General features: G+C 29.9%; 1 protein-coding gene across 2 annotated transcripts; it reads left to right on the top strand.

Moving 5' to 3' along the window:
* Positions 1–43: 43 nt before the first annotated feature.
* LOC103579971 (uncharacterized) lies at positions 44–19,772 on the top strand. Of its 2 annotated transcripts, none has more exons than XM_053737524.1 (9): positions 44–141; positions 226–296; positions 373–483; positions 572–629; positions 682–854; positions 3,095–3,252; positions 3,332–3,502; positions 3,577–3,699; positions 19,655–19,772. In XM_053737524.1, exons 1-9 carry the CDS (start codon positions 138–140, stop codon positions 19,755–19,757), a joined length of 972 nt encoding a protein of 323 aa, XP_053593499.1. In that variant the 5' UTR covers positions 44–137; the 3' UTR covers positions 19,758–19,772. The 2 variants fall into 2 exon arrangements, with proteins under 2 accessions (XP_053593499.1, XP_053593500.1); XM_053737525.1 differs by lacking the exon at positions 19,655–19,772 and adding an exon at positions 3,769–3,926 and having other exon boundaries at positions 46–141.
* The last annotated feature ends 1,006 nt before the right edge of the window (positions 19,773–20,778 follow it).

The following is a 20,778-nucleotide window of genomic DNA, read 5'->3' as shown; positions in this document are numbered from 1 at the left end:
AATCGATATCATTCAATTAATTTCAACTATCAAAGTATATTGTAACGTCATTAAGTATACAAGCAGATGATAACAACGCAGTATTAAATTTGTTATCAAGTTTCAACAAATCCAACTTAATAATCTTGGACATCAAAATGAGTGAGTAAAATTATATTAAAAATATTTTAAAATTAATAGCAACTTTATGAATAATAAATTATCAATATATTTTTTATCTGGCAGAAAATGTAATTATTGAATTAATCGTAACGCTGGTAATATTCTTCAGCATTTCATTCATCGATTCTCACTTGGTACAATTTTTTTTTAATGAATTTGTTATTTCTATTAATTGATTAGTTAATAAAATGGTAATTTAAAAATATTCAGATTGATAAACGTTCACCGGCAACTAGAGGCGTCATTATTGGACCAGATACTCCAGTTTACTATTTAGAATATCCACATGATGAATATTTAAAAGTTATTCGTTATGTTAACGTTAGTTTAAAGAAATAATTATCATTATATATTATTATTATTATTATTACTATTATTATAAGCTACTAGTAATAATTAATTTTATTAGAAATTCGAAGCATCCCCTTCTTACGACTACTATCGTTATCCGGAAAACAAATTCAATGGTAAGTAATTTTGTAGATAAAATTATATTAACTACTTAGATTTTTTTTCCAGTCACTCTTTTTCCGGCGATATTAGTGGTTGTTAATTGGCATGCATTCGAATATAAAAAACTCGAAGATATTCTTAATGATGTAGTGACGGAATGGAATAAAGTCGATGAGTATTTTGAACAACTTGACAACCCCAAGATAAAGTTGACTATTGCTGGAGTCGTCATACCGACAGTAAATTAATACATTTTTTTGCACACCTCAATCACTAACGCGTTAAGTGTGCTTTACTGTCATTCTTTTGCTCTCAGCCATGCCACTGACTTCAATTCCTCTCTACCTTCTTTATAGTACACCAAAGTTGTTAAAAGTATATATCATTTTAAAGGAAATTTATTAACAAACGTTTTTCGATATAATAAGTAGTTAATTTATAATAAGATTATTTTTAAAAAATGTATTTAGTCCGAAGCTCCGAGTTCGTTCATTGCGGTGTTTAGACTTGTAAAAATACAATAACTTAAAAACACAAGTTAAGGTAAATGTCCCCATTATTGATACTATAGGAGTGTCGACGACCAATTATTTTTTTTTATAATATTTCAGAGTGATAATACTTATTTATTTTACGTGTGACACTTCAATCAATGATTTTTCTTACATATTCCAATTAATTAACTAAATTATTATCATATTTAATAGTTAATATATCAGTTTGAAACTAACAAATCAAGTGCGGGTAATATTGACGGGACAGAAAAATCGTAAGCCCCATTATTGAAATAACATTGACCCCAATATTGACAGGCCTAATACGCAAGCGCAAATATATATATGTATGTTATTTATTAGTTAAAGTTATTTTTATAATTTTATTAAATATAGTTAATTATGTTCAATAAATAATATTCTTTTATAATGTAATTGAATGGTAAATTGAAATTTTTTAGGTGAGGTTATTTTGTATCCAATGCTTACAAATTTACAATGTTTCTTTACTTACCTTGAATTACTACAGGTAAATTAGAATAGTAATATTTATCTTATTAACAATAAAATAATTGGTGACTTTCATTAAAATTATTCGCTTTTAAAATATTATTTGCTGTCTCTTCATCCGGAAGTCTATAAACAATAATACAATATTACTTTTTACTTATGTTAAGAGGTTAAGGCGCCTTGCATTTTGGCCTGTCACTAATTAAGGCAACTGAATTTTCGTGTACAAACTATTGACACCCACTATTTTTAAAATGATACTTAATCAAAGTGGTATAAATGAATCGCCATATGTATATTTAATTTATGTAAAATTGATAATAATTTTAATTAATCCAATTTTATAAGAAAAAATGTGAGAAATCCGTTATTCGAATATGGACACTCTTAACAAAAATATTAAGGAATTTCAAGTATCCAAACTGTTTCGGCCTAGTTGAGAAAACTAAAATTTTTTTGGGCTAGTTTTTTATTCCATACATTAAAAGTAAATTTTATATCGATGTTCCAGATATCAAAGATTATGAATAAAATATTCAAAATTGTTATTACCAATGAAATAATTTACATAACTATTAAATTAAACAAGCTGTCAATAGTAGGAGCCCTATCAATAATGGGGGCTTTTACCTTATCGACTTGATTTTTTTTTATTACCCTGGCGGATCTGAATTACGGTAAAGTACAGCAATCACTGTAATTCACGATATTTTTCGGTAATCATTATTCAAGGTATCTTGTGGGTAAATGCAGCATTTCATGGTTAAATACGGTATTTTAGCGGTAAACTTATGGCAAAAATGCGGTATTTTACAGCAAAAGCATAGTATTTTAACCGTAAATTTTTAGTGAAAGAACAGTAATTTACCGTCAAATAGCGGAGAGCCTGAACTATTTTACCGTCAAGTAGAGTATTGCACTGTACACACTGTAAAAGTAAAATAGCATAGGATGCTTACCGTGTATTACCGTAAATTACTGTACAATGCGACAAATTACGGGAATTCAATGTATTTCGAATCCGCCAGGGTATCACTGTATTTTTAATCTCAAGTATCCTTCCAAAAATCACTATCTAAATCATTTTCGTTTGATTATAATCAATAAAAAAAACGCTAAAACTTACCATTCACAAAGAATTTAGCTGCCAATTTTATTGTTACGATTATTATTATTTTTTTCGTTTTATCGTTCCATCAACTACTGGCAGCAGCCCTAGCGTGACAGTAGAATTGAAAATGAAGAGTGTCATTTAAGACATGAAGGCGGTATATTTGAAAAAAAAATTAATAAGAAATCATTGAACTGGAAACAAGAAAGAAACAGAACAAAATTAGTTAACGTTTCAAAAGTTAAATCAAAATTCATAAAAAGTTAATGATTAAACATAAAATAAGTGATTGAGATATGCACTTTTAGATCTTCCAATTAAACGGTAGTTATTAAATAATTTTGTTCACAATCATCAATTGCAGAAATTATATATTTGGGAGAGAATAATGTTGGCTGATGAATTATCTGGGACTCATTATTATCGTGTTCCTTCACTTTTAAACACTATGACAAAGTGGTTCTATGATCATGACAGTCAGTTTGAAAGTCTCAAGTATGATTTCTTCATATTCATGTCACAGTATGTATACCAATCCTTCTGTACTGAAAGTCTAGCACTTTGTTCGACAAGTAATAATCTTTTATTTTATTTAATTAAGCTGGAAAGTAATCGAGATAAGTGACAGCTATAAGAGAACCGAATTTTATGGTTATAGTGTCAATGAGTATATTTGTGATAATGACAATGATCCAGATTACTATTCACCAGGAGGAATCGTAGTGGAAAATACGGGTTTTAGTATTAATGCTGCCGCAACTATCGCATCAATGTATGCTTCCGACATTCAGTAAATAATTTATAGATTTGATATTTTTACTCAAAGGTAATTTAAACTTGTTCTAGATTGGGAGTACAGACCAATCGAGAGTTAAAATGTGGAAGTGATTATATACTGGACGCTAGTCAATCTGGTAATAATTATACTTGGTCCGAATGTTCTAAAAGAGCCTTTAGATCGATGGTCAAGTAAGTATGTTTTGTTTTTCAATTAAATTTTAGGTGTTGAAATTTACTTCAGAGCTATTTTTCTTGCAGTAACAACAATTACGCTTGTTTACAACAATTAATTTATAATCAAGAAGAAGATTATGTTTAGAAGATAATATATAGCTTAAACTTTTCAACATAATTGTATAAAAAGTTTCGGAATAATGATTTCCAATTAAATAGTAAAAAAAAAAAGGGAATTTCACTGGTTCATTTTAAGAGAGTACACGGAGAGAAAATTATGATAACTGATCCTAGTACGTTTATAAAATATCATCCCGTACCGCTATGGTAATGATTATTTGGGATTATGGGATACAGACCCTTACTTTCTGGGAAAAGTTCCCGTAAGTATGGGAACAATTCTTATCATTATGGTAACAGTTCCCATATCGCATATAAAAGAATCATGGTAATGATTACCATACTCATAGGAATAGTTCCCACAAGCAAATAGTAACCGATCCTATAACCACATTGTAATGGTTGCTAAGTGTGCATGGGAATAAGCCCTATATATTATGGTAACTATTCCTATAATATTGTGGTAAACATAACCATGATATTATGGTGATGGTTACTATAATATCATGGTAACCATTACCATAATATTATGGTCACCATTACCATAATATTATGGTCACCATTACCATAATATTATGGTCACCATTACCATAATATTATGATAACCATTATCATAGTTATATGGCAACGATTACCATAATTCCATAGGAACTATTCCGATACCATATGGGAATTATACCCATAGTTATAGGAATGGTTACCATAATATATATGGATGCCGTTCCTATAATCAACATTTCAAAAAAACCGGTTACCATGCATTATAGGAACTATTCCCATAATATATTGTAACTGTTACCATAATTTTCTCTTCGTGTAGAAATACTAATATATGATTGTTGTTATACATTGCAATAACTTATCATCAGTGTTTACACTGTTGATTTTACAAAACGATACCTAATTTTTAAGACTATAATCAAATAAGTACAGAAAAAGACATCTTGTAAAAGATTATTATCATCATATTTAGTAAAATGACCATACAAGCAACATACAATGGGAGCATTTTACAAGTGGGTATATTTCAGGATTCTTCTCAATGCCTGTGGTTGTTATATCTTTATCTAACCGTGTAGTGGGCGAAGGTAAAGGGCCTAAGGGTAGTGTGTTGCAAAAAAGAGAAAAAGCGATGGTGGTCTGGCAATACATTAGACACGCAGACTAGAAATAAAAGGGTGTCACAAGAAAGAGAGGCGGTAGATGTGAAGGAAGGTTTCTCGTGTTTCATTTCCTGAGCTTCTTTATAACTTTGTGCTCAACTCGACACCAGATTAATAACAATCTAGCCATATATATCCCACTCTATTCACCTCTGCAGAACTTAGTATGCGTATTTTGTATAATATGTACCTTGGATTGATACAATTCTTCATCGGTCATTGATTTTTCCAGTGACAATCTCACCTTGAAAATTAATGCTACCTTTTTTTAGTCATAATATTTAAAAAAAAAGTAAAAAAACAAACGGATGCAACATTCATAAAGAATCGGAACGTAAAGTTTGCACTTCAACTTATTGTTTTTTAACGCCTCGTAAAGCATTAAGTCTTTAGCTATGCTATGTGATTCACTCAGTTACCTGTAATTCGCATAAATTTTTTAAAAGATGAGCCAATTAAAGTAATTATTCATTCAGGAATTTCTTATCAAGTGGAATGAAAGCTTTAACGAGATTGTCAGGGATAGTTAATTTCAAAATACTGATTTTATTAATGATGTTGTTTCTATTAGCTATATCTAATTCGATAATTGTAATACAAATGTCAACATAACAATCAGTTAACTTATGAACAAACGTTGATATTTCCATATATGATTATTATGATTAATTATATTTTACATATCCTGCAAAGTATAAGTCACAAGATGTAAGAATTTTGACATACGAACCGTGGCCGATGTCAACACACAAGGGTCTTATACTTATTCGTTGTACGGACCATATATATATATATATATATACTTTTCTTAAGAATTGACGAAAAATATTCTCTATTTGATATCCACAGAGTAAAGCATTAATTAATACTCTGGGCCAACCCCGAAACTGCTCGCTGTTTTCAAGCTCAAAGAGCTTGAAAACGTTATTTTTGGTAAGTTTTTGAATTCTCCAACCAAAAAAGTATATTATTTGGTAAATAAAGTAATTTTTGTTGGACGATGTCTTTATATTGCTTTGCGGGAATTAAAAGAGATTGTTGAGACTTAGATTTGACCAAATTTATAAACCTCAATATCTAGTAAAAACTCAATTTTCGAAAATTGGAGTGAAAACAATGCCGAATTTTTCGAAAATCATCAGTTTTCGAAGCCGAAAGTTGGAAGCTGAATAGAAAAAACAGTTTTCACTATTTATGAAATTCGACCTTTGACATGAATTTTGAAGAACAAAAATCACCAATAATTATTATCATTAATTGGGTTATCCTTTCAGATAATACATATATTGTTATAGAATCTCTAAAAGCCAGTTTTAATACGCTAAAGAAAGATAATTCCCATCATAATCATCTAGAAACCATTCCTATGATTTATTTCTCCGTATATTTAGTCCTTAAGTTTTTATAATTTTTTATAACTTTAATATGTTTCATCTTAAAATATTAAAAATTTTCATGATTGATTATTTCGAGATATAATGAATTAATATGAATTACTTTAGTATTAAATTAAAATATAAAGAAAACCTACTTTGATCAAAAAATTGCATAATTTAAACCATCGAGAATGATCGGATGGAAACCCACTACCTACCACCTGGCATTCATATATGAGAAATTTAACGCATATTACAAGTATAGTAGCAACAGCAGCAGTATTATATACTTTATTAATAATGAGGTACCTAATGTAACAACTCTGACAAGAGGAGATGGTATAAAACGCATTAGTATAAAGTGGATACATTAATGATAATTACATTAATGATTACAGTGGCTACAGCGAAACCTTCATTTGTAGATAAAGACACATTGTTTTACTAGACATTATATATTCTCGGGTCTAAATTTTTCAAAAATTATTAATACTAGTGTGCGAATCATTTTCGAATCGAATTAAAATAACTATTTCATTCGAAATTCAAATTTTTGAATTATTCGAAACTTTTCAAATTATTCGTAACTTTTGAAATTACTCGATTCAACTCGAAAACATTTTGATCAGCTTTTAAATATTTAGTTTTTGTAAAAATGGAAAGCTTAGTTTCTTAAAGTAACCAAAAGTAATTTTTTCGTAGACGAGTCTAAGCTCTGTTTACCTCTGATGAAAATTTGAATTATTAGAAAAAATATTACAATTTAAAGTGGTTCAAAATAAAGTTTTGAAATTTTTGAATAATTCGAAAACTTACGATAAATTCGAATTATTTGAAGTTCCGACTGAATAGTTCGATTCGATTCGATTCGATTCGAATAATTCATAAGTTTCAACTATTCACACGCACCCTTAATTATTGATTATTATTGTGAATATATAATTAGTAACTTACTCTGCAATTTGCACTCCAATTTCATTCTGCGGAATTTTTGTCGTAATTAATATTTTCTAAAAGTCCAGGAGTGAAAATGAATGAAAAAAATTATTTACTCCGCGTTCACTCGGACAATTTTTTACAGCGCGTATACAATGTCTTCCGTTAAACATGAATGGAATTTAAAAATGTATTATCGAATGAAGTATCTTTTAATATTGTAAAAATAAATACTTAAAAATCGAAAAATCGAAATTCATTGAGTAAAAAAACAAAAAAATAAATAATAAAACTAGCAGTTCAATGTACGTTTGACACGCAAAGCACAGCAAAATCTCCACGGGTGTCTCAATAATGCTCTTTATTTTTATCTCTGAGTGGAATCCTTTCGTGCCCTCTGATTACAAGCATCCGTCAAGAATAAAAAAGTAAGAATACGATGTAGAAGATCTTTTACTTGTTTTTATCTTTTCGTTTTTCTTGCCCTCTTGGACGAGGACATTATTTTCACAAAGTGGTCACACGCGTTCATTTATACAGTATAGTTACAGTTGGTAGCAACTTTAAATGAATTGGATTTGTTATGTAGGATACACTGTTGAATTCTTTCTATTTCTTTGTTTAATCGATTCTCATTATAAAAAACATACAGCTAATTAAGCCCCACAAAAGAGAGTAAGCTTCCTTACAAAATTGATTTATAAATTTTGCGGTCAAGAGATATGTAAATTTAACTTCTTAATTTTTCTCATTACTATTACCAATAATTTATCATTCATAGTGTCAATAACTTTTATTTGGTATTAGTCTGATATTAATTATATGAATATAGAATTTTTTACAAGGTGCTGACAAGGACCTTATCATAGATCTATTTATAGAATTCTTTATAAGGTTCGAACAAGGAACTTATCATATGGATCTATATACAGGATTTTTATATAGAATTTTTTATAAGGTCCTAACAAGGACTTTATAATAGACCTATTTATAGAATTTTTTATAAAGTTCTGACAAGGTCCTAACCATAGACCTATACATAGAATTACTTATGAGGTTCAACAAGGACCTTATCGTAGACCTACATATAGAATCATATATTTATAATTTCTAATGAGGTTCCAACAAGGACTTTATCTTAAACCTATTTATAGAATTTTTTATAAGGTCCTGACAAGGTCTTTACCATAGACCTACATATTGAATTTTTCATACAGAATTTTTCATGAGGTTCTGACAAGCCTCTAATCATAGACCTATACATAGAATTATATATGTATATAGAACTTTTTATAAGGTTCCAATTAGGGCCTTATCAGGTTAACGTTATTTCAAATAAAGTCCAGAACGGCATGTCCTGATAAGGAATTGATATGCACAGTAAAAAACGAATCGTCAAAGCGTAAAAACAAGCGTGTGTTAAAATTCTGAGTGTTGAATTTTTAACACTTTTGTATGTCAATGTAACACACAGTGTTTATCTTGTTTGAACTGTCGCAATCGATTGATTTTTTAAAACACAAAAATGTCATTTTATTCAAAAGTAACACTTTTTAAGTGTTACTGTCAAATCAACACACGAAATATATTAAAAATAATCTCGACCATCACAAAAAAATTCTTGGAAAATTTTTACTTTTAACATATCCTTCTGTAACTTTTTTTAACACTCGCAAAATGTTAAAGTAACATATAAATAAGTTTAAAACGTTCGTTTTACACACGATATGTGTTGATTTTGACGAATCCTTCTGTACTGTGTGGATACAACCCTAATGACCCATAAGGTCTTTATAAGAATTGCCGTATCTGGCATTTACCAGGATTTCCTCATCAAATCCTTATCAGGAACTTTATTAGTATTTTTAAAAAATTTCAAATTGTGAAAAAAGAATAAGAAAATTCGAATTAGATCCTGAATGTGACCTAATGCATTAGGAGCATTACTCAGAAGAAGTAAACATTTTTTTTATTGATGAAAAAATCTCGATGAATGCCGGGCTCGAACTCGCATGCTTTCGATTCAAAATCCTTGATGTTATTCACTGCGCTGACCCGCGTTAGTGTAAAAAGTTTATTTACTATAATACCAAAGAATAACTGCTGAAGAAATGGAAAATCTATGCTACAATGATTGACGTAGGGTAGAGGTACCGTTTTGGTCACTTTCGCGCCAGTTTTGGACACTTAATTAAAATGACATAATTTGTAAAAGACACAATGATGTAATTAATTTTTAAAATACTTCTATCTCAATATTAAAATGGGAATTTTATTTTATACTTTTTCATTAATTAAAATAAAATATTAAATGTCCAAAAATGGAGTAGTGGCCACAAATGGTAATTCTAATTCTTTACATAAATATATTATTGATATGTACTTTATCTAGTTTTCAACCAGTAAATAAAATACTAAAAGGGATTGGAGATTTTTAACCTCGTGGTATTTCAGGCAAAACAAGAAAAACTTTTTTGTAGGACTACAACAATAAAATTTGGAATAAGCTTTAGCCTCAATGTGGTCTTGATAAGGTACTCGTCAGGTTTGTTCTATCAACACAAATTTTATGTTAACGTGAGAAGGTCCCTATGGTACTTCAGGCAAATCAGGAAAACTTCTAGTCAGGTAAATTTGAATGTATATCAAAAGTTATTTAATTCATTGAAATTTTCCCTTACCAATAAAGGGTTGGTGTCTACAAAGCTAATACGTACAATAATAAATAAAAATTAATCTGCGTTATGAGGTGGCTTTTCATGGGAGATCCAGGGAGTGGTTGGATAAAATAACGATGGAAAAGAGAACAAGAGACGAGAAAATAGAAGTTAAGAGGATGAGGTCGGGTAGCATGGTACCCAGAGAGAGGGATAAAAGAGGGCGGATGTGACGCGGAATGATGGAGCGCGGGCCGTAGAGAAAAATGTGAGTGGCGGAAAGGCGAGGGTGGAGGGACGCTGATGGATCGGTGCTCCACCCTATGTACCACCTTTCCTTTCTCGTTTTCCCGTATTTTCTCTCTTTCCCCAACGCTCATTCTCTCTTTTTCTCACACCCAGCGAGTTGCTAGCAACCCATCGACTTCTAACCCCTCGTACCCCCTTACGGGATAGTATTCGTTTTGCGTCCCTTGCTCCCGTAGACTAGAAGTGCTCCCGCGATATTACTCATACTCCACAAACCTCTCTCTTTTCCTTGCATATCTTCCCACGATGCTCCATATTATTTATTCATTTAACAACTAAATCTAAAAAATCTTATTTTATGCAATTCATTAAAATTGACTTTGCTTAAAAGAAATTCACTATTTCGCAAATTATTTTACATTTTTCAATTACTTAAAACTTTTAGAGCTTTTTATAATTTTCCAACCACCATTAAGTTACGCACTTAATTATTGTTTATTTTAAACAAATATTAATATTTAGCTGTATAAGCAAATATATCAGCCTTGCAGATTAGTTTAACAACCAAACAGACTTTTCAAAAGTGCAATATGCTAACGATGCTTAACGAGCTGCTGCTGCTGACATACAAATCCGTATATTTATTCGTCCGCATTTGATGTGAAAACCATGCAGAGTTTCACATCTGCTTTTTTACAAAATCCGATGAGTTATTCATTTTGAATTATATACTTGTATTTCACCGGATCCATGTCATGCCATGTCACAACTATATTTTGTCAAGTTTTTTATTTTATCAGTTTTAATTTTTAATCCCTCATCAACATATGACGTCTATATATGGATATCTATAAGTCTATATTAGCAATTATATATATCTTTTGTTGCTTTGCAAATTTGTAATGTATACATGGACGCACGGAGAAAAAAATATAGGAAATTTTTCAAAATTTGAGTTAAAATTACTGTTCTATAGGTGTGCGACTAATTCGAACTGATGGACACTTCGTATCGAATCAAGTCGAATTATTTGATTCGAACTTCCAATAGAATAATTAGAATTCGCAACTTTTGGAATTGTTTGAAAATTTACGTAAATACGGAGCTGAGACACAAATCTACGAAAAAAATATATTTAGTTACTTCGAAAACTATTAAGCTCTCTATCAAATGAAAATTGAGTATTCGAAAGTTGATTAGAATTTTCTCGATTCGAATCGGGCAATTGGAAAAGTTACAAATAATTCGATAACTTACGAATAATTCGAAAAGATATGAATAATTAAAAAATTTTTGAATTATTCGATTTTATCGAATTAGTCTAAGATTAGCATTATTCAATTTGAATTTGGCATCGCATAGTTATCTAACGAGATTCTCACACCCCTATAAATTCATATTGTTAACTTAAAAACGTTATTGAAATTATGTAATTTTCACTATATCTGTAAAATTCAATTTTATTATTTATACCTATTTAGTCATTTTTATTATTAGAGTATGCCAATAACTATAAACTATATTAGTAGACTTAACTACATGTTTAGTGAAATTTTCTATCCAATGTAGTGAATTTTGCGATCTAGTTTCGTAAATTTTACTATATCGAAATAGAATGAAATAAAATTAAATTTTTATTAGTTTATAATTTTCTTATTGCTATTACTAATATTGTTATTATTTATAGCATGTGCAATAGTGTTGGTGTCGATATTGATATTTCAAAAAAACCTGACTTGGCCGAGATTTGAACCCTGATCTCTCGCGTACGAATTCTAGTCTCAGTCTGCCGGTCCAATGTCTTAACAAAAGTCTCTATACATTATACATATTTTTATACGCTACTTTTACCAATCATTAATTTTATCGATCTGCTTTTGGGAAAGTATAACTATATTATAGAGTAATTTCTAGTTGCTATAGAATACTTAATACCATACAATTCATCTAATTTACAAAAAATACTATGCAGACAGTGATTTTTTCATGTTATATAGTATCTAATGTGCATTTTTAATTAATTTTCATATTTTCATACAATAAAAAATTATTAAACCGTATAATGAAATTCATCACTCAGCAATTTGTAACATTTGAATATTCTCTTTATATAAATTTATATTTTACCAATAAAGAATATCAATAAAAAAGTTATAAAAATTGTAATATGAAAATTTTAGATAAACATATTATCAACTACCATTTTGTGATTTTTACTACATATTTAGTAATAAATAATAAAAATAATGCTATTATTGCTTTGCATTATCATTTTTTACTAAAATATATAAAATATTATAATATTGTGGAAACTTGTTTTCTCCGTAGAGAAATTCACTAAATACCCAATGATCGAGCTAAACTCATCGTTTCAGCAAAAGTATTTGAAAATAAATTTTTCAGTATAGTTATAATAACTCAATCATGTTTCTGCCGATTAATCATTTATCAGTTTTACTTTTGTAAAACAATTAATATTTCTCCTGTGCTACAGAATAAATCGTTCAAGTGGATTTGTTTTGAGATGTTGATAAAGAGGAAACCATTTGGTCGAAGTACAAGAGATTAATACTTAACCTGGATTTGAAACAAGCCCACGATGAGTGTTAACAAACGAAAATTCCGCACGATATATCTCCCCATCGGAAGCTGAACATTGGCTCTCTCAACATTGCTTCTGTCAAAGCTGTCGCAGAACAGGGAGAGAAAGAAAGAAAGAAAGAAGAGGAAAGAGAGAGACAGATTGAGGGCGAGAGAGTGAGTGAGAGAGTTGAGTACTGCGACATAGAGAGGCTACGATTCGGCGGCAGCTCCCACCGACCGCTATTACTCAACTATTCACTCGGTAACGCAATCATACGTCACAAAGGCCTTTCATTTGCAAGCGCATTGTGGAAACCAGTAATATTAATTGCCGCAGCTCGTTACCCATTCCTGTCCTCCCCGTGTCTCACCACCTCGCTTGCCCTTCATTCACCCCTTTCATTCTCCCACATCTTCCACCAGCGCTACTCCTTCCCCTGCTCTATATGTCTCTTTCATTCGTCCTTCAATTCCCGCAGTGAGCAACTCACAGCAACCCTCTTCTCTAGTTTTACTCAAACTATTCCTGAATTACGTATTCCACTTTCATACAGCCCAACGGTCCCGTGTGCATCCATTCTCTATCCTTTTCTTTCATTATTTACATTTTTTTTTTATTTATTTTATCAGGATTCAACTCACTTGCGTTCAAGACATGTTTCTCCAATTATCTTACAAGATGACAAGTACAAATTTGAAGACACTTTATAAGATATAATAAGTATATACATATATAGTTACAGCTTCAAATCGTTCGTGCACTTTTTGTAAAGTGCACTTTAATATAAAGTTGTTTCTACCATAAAAATTATTTACTTACGGTAGTTTACTCAAAATCAACTTACTATTGAATTCCATGTAATTGAAAAATGATATCGAGAGAGATGTCCTGCATGTAAATTTAAAAAATCACAATTTTTGACCACCTGTAGAGCAAGATATTGATAATCAAAGTGAACACAGTTAACATGTAGTAGCTCGGACTAACCAGAAAAGAGTTATATTTTCAGATATATTTCAAATTATTTTGCAACAGAGGTTATCAGATATTTTTGACTGAGTTTTTCTCCGAAAAAAAATCTCTAAATACGAACTACAGTCTGCACATTGGATGCACTACTGTCTAATCTAACGAAACACGCTTTAATTTTTTGATAATATTCGTTTGTTTATGGTAAAACCTCGGCCGAAATTTCTGATTACTGTAATGTAACAAAGATAATATTGTTCGACCACTTAGGTATGAGAGAGAAGAAGGTAAGAACGCCTGTTAAAAATCTCTCCAAAAACTAATAGATTACAAAAAAAAATTAATTTTACATTTAAAAATATATAAAAATTGTCGTATTCAAAAAAATCCGTCTCACAATTTCAAAATGTAAAAAAGCGGGTAAGCGATATTAAGTGAAAAAAGAAGCAATAGCGAGTGAAAGAGTAAGCAATAGTTCACACTATAGGTTACGAGTGAACTATCCTTGAAATAAATAGCAGAAAATGGAAAATATTATTTGGCTACCTCATAATACTGATTCTAATTATTGCACACTGTGTGTACCTTACTATCGAAATTATTTTTTCGACTAATTCACTCACATTAAATCATCTTTACACTGTTTTGATTACACTAAAATAGGTTGAATTGTAAATTCTTAATTATTATTATTATTTATTATTATTATTATTTTTTTTTCTTCCACTAACTACTGTCAGCAGCACTAATGTGATAGTAGAATTAAAAAATGAAAAGTGACATCTATAAAAAAAAGGCGGGATATTTAAAAAATTTTGAATAACAAAATTGAACTGAAGGAAACATCTAAAAAAATAGAAAATAAAATGAATAAATTAAGAGTAGAATAATAATTAATAATGCAAAAAAAATGATCAAATAATAATATAATCAAAGTAATAATAAAAAAAAGGGTATGAATAATTTTTCAGAGGATGCTATGGGATCAGGTGAATCAGTTAACATTTATTATTCTTTCACGCGGCGTTTCACAATAATTTATTGCTTCTTCAGGCGTTTTACAAAAAATAATTGCAATCGGTATATGTACAGACAATCGTAAACACAAAAATATCATAAATATCATCATATATAATATTAACATCATCAGTAGGTATATAATAAATTGCTCTGCTACACGTCATTATAAATATTTTTCATAGCAGTCTATTTCTCATAATAACTTAATAAAAAATTTTTTCCAATAAAAACGAAAAATATTATTAATTATTATAAGCGATTGAGGTGTGCACTTTTGGATTTCCCAAAATTTTTTCTTTAAGTTTTCATTTAAATTTTTTATATATTTTTATTCCAAGAAAAATTCGATTATACATAAAAGCTTTTGTGTAACGTCCGGTTACTCTGTCTAGTGGTTGATAGACTAAAAAATTTGAGAAATCCCCGCTAGTGAGTTGACATGGGTCTGTGAGTTTGAGAAATTGCGATCTGTCTGTTTGAAGTTGATGTAGAATAATCTGATTTTTCGCTTATACCTACACCTTTAAATTAGAGGTATGCTCTTCAGGCTTTAAAGAAAATATTTTATGGACACAGCAACAAATAGCTCGGGATGTAAGAAAATAGAAAATAGAAGATACCAAGAAGACAGCTGCGCAACGTTTTTAAGTTCTGACCTAACTTTAGCGATGCTACGGCGGTTTTTCCAATTGAAAAAAGGTAGGTGGATCGGTTGACGTTTAACTGATCACAGGGACTGAAGAAAAGGACTCCATTGGTGGCAAGAACGATTCTTCCTCCTTCTCTTACCTTCATTGTTTTATATGTAGGTGACATACCGTTTTGCCTTTCATTTCATATCACATATCAAGCTAAGTCCGAGAACAAAGACATCAAGTTGATCGATGTTAGGATAGTCCGAAACCGCTTACGGCACCTCATCTCCGCAACTGCGCTAAAGACCATTTCCTTGTTTTCTGCTTAAAGCTGACTCTTCATTTTTTTTTCAGTCATTAATAATCAAAATCTATAATGTTATTTCGTTAATTTTTTTTGATCTCACAAAGAAGAGACTAAATTTTTTTTAATGAAAATTTTTTATATTATCGCAAAAATGGCTTCATGTTGACGAACTAGAATCAATCATTAAGTTGAATCACCCTAAATTGTCATACAAAATCGTAAGTTATGCAGTAGGGAAGCTTTAATTGCGCATTATTATCTCTAATTGCAAATCTGAGTGGACATCATTACATGAATGAAAGTTTGGTCTATGATACTTTTTGAATAATTGATTTGAATTGATTGAATAATCGAATTGATAATTGAATCTTATTGGTTTTCAAGTAGGAAATAAATAAATATTTACATTATATTACACATTCATCTCGAAACTTATCATTTTACTGAATTATGGATTCTTATTTATTTCAATTTTTAATTGCCTACTACGAAAATTTAAAATTTTCAAAAAAAGGGACGTTATTCCCCCGTGTAAAAAAAATTCATTCCAAAAAGATTCAAAATAAGTTTTGCACAAGGAACTTCTAAACATGAGGCAGGTTAGAACTTCGAATGAAACTTTTTTGGAACATGAGTAATTTCAGTGGTAAAGAACAAGTTTTTATCAGCAAATTTCGAGTTAAAAGAGGACGTTCTTGGAACTTTTTTGGAATTTTTTTTTGAACAAGTTCTAGAATCACGACTTTTGTCTTTTTTATGGCCTAAAAAAGACGTTCCAAAAACATTCCAAAATCACTACGTTAGCATCTTTTGTAGAATAAAGGCATTCTAGAAAATTAAAATTTCCAAAAAATTCCAAAAAAGTTTCAAACTATGGTTTCAATCCGATTTTCAAAAATTGAGTTTTCATTAGATCTTGACGTATTGAGATCCTAAGAGCTATTTTGACTATTTCCAGATGGACGTCCGTATGTGTATAAATGTGTGAAAACTAATTATGGCCGTACGATATCTTTGGAACGAATTAACTGATTTGAACATATTTTGCAACAATCGAAAGGACTCATCAAAACTTAGATCTGAACAGATTTTGAATTCAATCAGTCGACCAGTTTCCAAATAATTTGGTAACTTAAAATGTAAAAAACAATCGTTTTTGTCGTTTTTGTTGCATAATTCAAAATTTGCGCGTTCGAAAATTGAATCGAATTCTGAACCAATTTTAGAAAATCCGTAAAGTCACCTTTCGAAAATTCCATTATTGAAAACTACTCTAAGGTATTTCTGTTAGAATTACAACAAAAGGTTTTTGACTATTAAACTCTGTCTGTTAATAACCCGATATTTAAAAAGAAATCATGATGAGAGCATTGTTTTTGACCCAGTCGACAATAAATTTGTTGAACTTTTATCATAAAAAATATACCGTTTGTGAACTTTTAAATAGATCTAATGATTCCGTAGTTATGTAAATATTTCGGGGAAATAGAGATGAATTAAATGGACAAAAAAATCAACAAGCAGCTAGTAATCATACTCGCATCTTTATTGACCGTAAAAAAATGAATGCTCATGAAGTCGACTAAAATTATCCACACATCATTTTTTTTCACGAAAAGTAGTCTGTAGCGAGATTGTGGTCTTTATATTTGAATGCATGTTCCAGTCAGATCTTTTCTGATATGGAACAAAATGGCTCCTGCCGGCTCGTTCACTCAATCGACCAAGTATATAATATTATATGCGGTTATATTATTTTAACCCTCACTATACCTGCTACGGGAGCAAGCCATCATTATCATTAGGTTGTCAAGAATCGCGTTATTATACTTGATCTTTACAGAGCCGCATTGCACATCGCTTCAGGCGCGAAAATGAATAAAAAAGGGCTGCCAGAGGATAGAAAGTTGGTATGACAGTCGATTAAGTTATGTAAAATTTGGAAATTTGAATAATGAGATCTTAATGACAACTCTGGCAAAATGGAAGACATTGCAGTACGGAACTGAAAATGAAAATACCCGTTAATATGCAAACAACGAATTAACCATCAACTATATTAGGAAAAAATAATAATAATTATTCGATATGTATTCATATGGCATTGAATGGCTTGAACTTAAATTGTCAAAATCTGCAAGTACACAGAAAAACATGATTTCTTGGCGCAAAGAATTTTCGCTCACCTTAAGAAATTTTTTGCATCATGGTTTTACACCATTATTTTTTTTTATTATAATTTATTACTTTAATTTTCGCCATGAAAGGTACGACATTACTATTTTTGAGCTCTTCAAGCTCGAAAATAGCGGAAAGTTTTGGAGATGGCTCACAGGGTCAGGCGGTTTTCAAATTTTTTTTTGTATATTTTACAAAGAATTTTTAGACACATGTCAATTGAGAATTAATAAGATGTGTTTTACTAACGCTTACTTGGTCCAAGCTGATTCACTCACATAAAAACTTATTTACACCCATTCAAATATGCTCAACTAGAAAAAAATTTCTACCATTTGGAATATAACTTCCTAATAAATGAAACGAGCACAATAATAAGTCATTTTTCTCAAAATTATGTTTGAAAAAAAATAAATGCAAAACAAGTCTGTAATGTTCGTCTTGATTATTTTTATTTCTATTATTTACTACTTTCTTGCATATAGGAGCCATCTATTGGTAACTTTTTGAATGATCAAGTGAGTTGTACACTTTTTGGATTTACTGCAGTGCAGTTCAGCTGCCCAATTTCAAAACACAGTAAGGGACAAATTTTTCAAAATCGATTTTTTATTATTTTTAGTTCCAGTAGAGTCTTGTAAACATGATTCAAATCATATTTCAAAATTTTATTTTGGTCAGTCACTGTGTTTTGAAATCAGGTAGCCGAGTTACTTCAGGTTTCTATGATTTCAGCTTTTTTTGTAGAAATAGTATTTTTATGCAATATGTAATAAATGTGTAAAATGTAATTGGCGTAATTCTCCACAAAAAACCTGTTTTTAGTGAAGTCTACTTTATATCTGTGTAGAAAAGGAGAAGACATAATAATTACTAAAGACAAACAATAAAAGTTACTTCTATATGAAAAAAGATTTTTAAATAAATTCTGTTAATCATCATCATGCAATGACTATTTCCGGGTACCGGAAAAGGTTAATAGATTTTGTAATATACTTGACCGTAATTAAAAATCGAATTAATCGTTTTAATGTCATTATTAATTCAACATTGGATTATTGCGTACTGTCACGGAGTTGGACTATAATTATACTTTGTCCACTCATGCTGCGGAATTATGTAAAACAAAAAAAAAATTGATTATCCTCTTCAGACCCAGATCACAAGTTAATTAAATAAAAGTATCTAAGTGCTGCATTCGTGTTATGAGGAGGCCAAATAATACATTTATTAATATTCATAAATGTTGCGTCAATGATAGAATTATTCGTTAAAATATGGAGTTACGAGTCTCAGAATTGAAATATTGCAAGTACATCTATGCATACGCATGGTTTTATTTTTTAGCTGCCCTTATTAAGAAAATTGATTGAATTCATGCTAAGTGTATATCTAGATATTAATTGGTTCAAATTATTTTAAATCATTTTAAATTGATTCGAATCATTTTAAGTAATTGTTCTTAATCAGCGTAATCAGCTATTTATAATTTTATGGTTTCATTGAATATAGAATGAAGTTCATTCATTAACAACTGAAAGTATTTGAAAAAACAAAACTGCGAAAAATTACGGCTTGGTCATTAATATTTTATTTGCCCAACCCAAGTATGTAAAGTTACAAGTCATGTAAACTATAATTATTGAAAACTATATAGTTATAAAGACAGTAAAGTCTAAAGCAATGAATTTAACAGTTCAAAGTGTAATTCTGGCTCAATTGTCTATAAACATCTTATTTCGAACTGAGTGCGTAAAAATAATATAATTTTTACAGTTTCAGGTTTAATGCGACATGCATGCATGGAGAAAATAAAACCGTAACCATTGCGGCGTGGAACAGTAGTCCAGTCAATGAGCGTTTTTGGGTGAACGATTAAGTATAGTATAAGCGTATTGATGTTGGTAAGCTAATAAATTCAACAATACACACCCGATTGATCAATTTTATTTTTTCATTTACACTTGAATTCTTATATGGAAAAACGTATTTCGAAAATCACTATCCAAATACCATTTTGATTATTATTTTGTTATCATTTCTTGCATATAGCGCCATCTACTGATCACTATTTTTACACTACGAAAAAAAATAAATTCAAGTTATTACACTCATGCAAAAAATTAAAGGAACAGAAAAATTTTATAAATTTTTATAGTGATCTCCAAAAAAAGCATTTGAAAGCTTGAAATCTCTAGTTTCGATCTTTTGATCAACGTTTTCTAGAGCTACGACTAAAAAAATGGCATTTTTTGGTTTTTCAGTAAATCAACCCCTAATTTAGAAATATTGAAAAACAAATGTTGCTTGGTTGTTTTTTAGTTCAATGTACCCACAATAACCCATTAAATTTTCAACTTGATCGATCGAACCATTCTTCCGGGACATTTGAATAAAGTTAAAAATAAAAAAGTCAAAACTTGATTTTCAAGTTTTTCGGAAATTTTTTGTTTCATAAATATTTGGACTCTTAAATAAAAAAAATTTTTGATTATTTTTAAAAATAGGCTGGGTGTACGGTATTTGGCCACTTTATCACACGTCAAACATTTGGATAAGATAATTTGTAAAACACGCAATGACATAATTAATTCCTCCAATGTGTTTAAATATACCTTTACCCCACTGTTATAATAGAAGTTTTTTTCCATACTTTATGAGTAATTAAAATAAAGTATTACATGTCCAAACATGGAGCAGTGGCTATAAATGGTACTTCTACCCTAATACCATATAAGCAACTCAGTTGACAACTAAATGTAGTACTATTATTATTCGTTTCTCATTGTTTTCAGTAGACTACGCAGTAAATCTTTTTCGGCTAGGAAAATCGATGTTATTAAATTTACTGATAAAATGATTAAATATATTATTTGTGAGTAGTATTGTTGAATAAAAGA

This window comes from Microplitis demolitor, chromosome 3, assembly GCF_026212275.2.
Source record: "Microplitis demolitor isolate Queensland-Clemson2020A chromosome 3, iyMicDemo2.1a, whole genome shotgun sequence".
Classification (NCBI taxonomy): Eukaryota; Metazoa; Arthropoda; class Insecta; order Hymenoptera; family Braconidae; genus Microplitis; species Microplitis demolitor.
The sequence above is the reverse complement of the archived record's forward strand: the minus strand, read 5'-3'. Positions and strand labels throughout refer to the sequence as shown.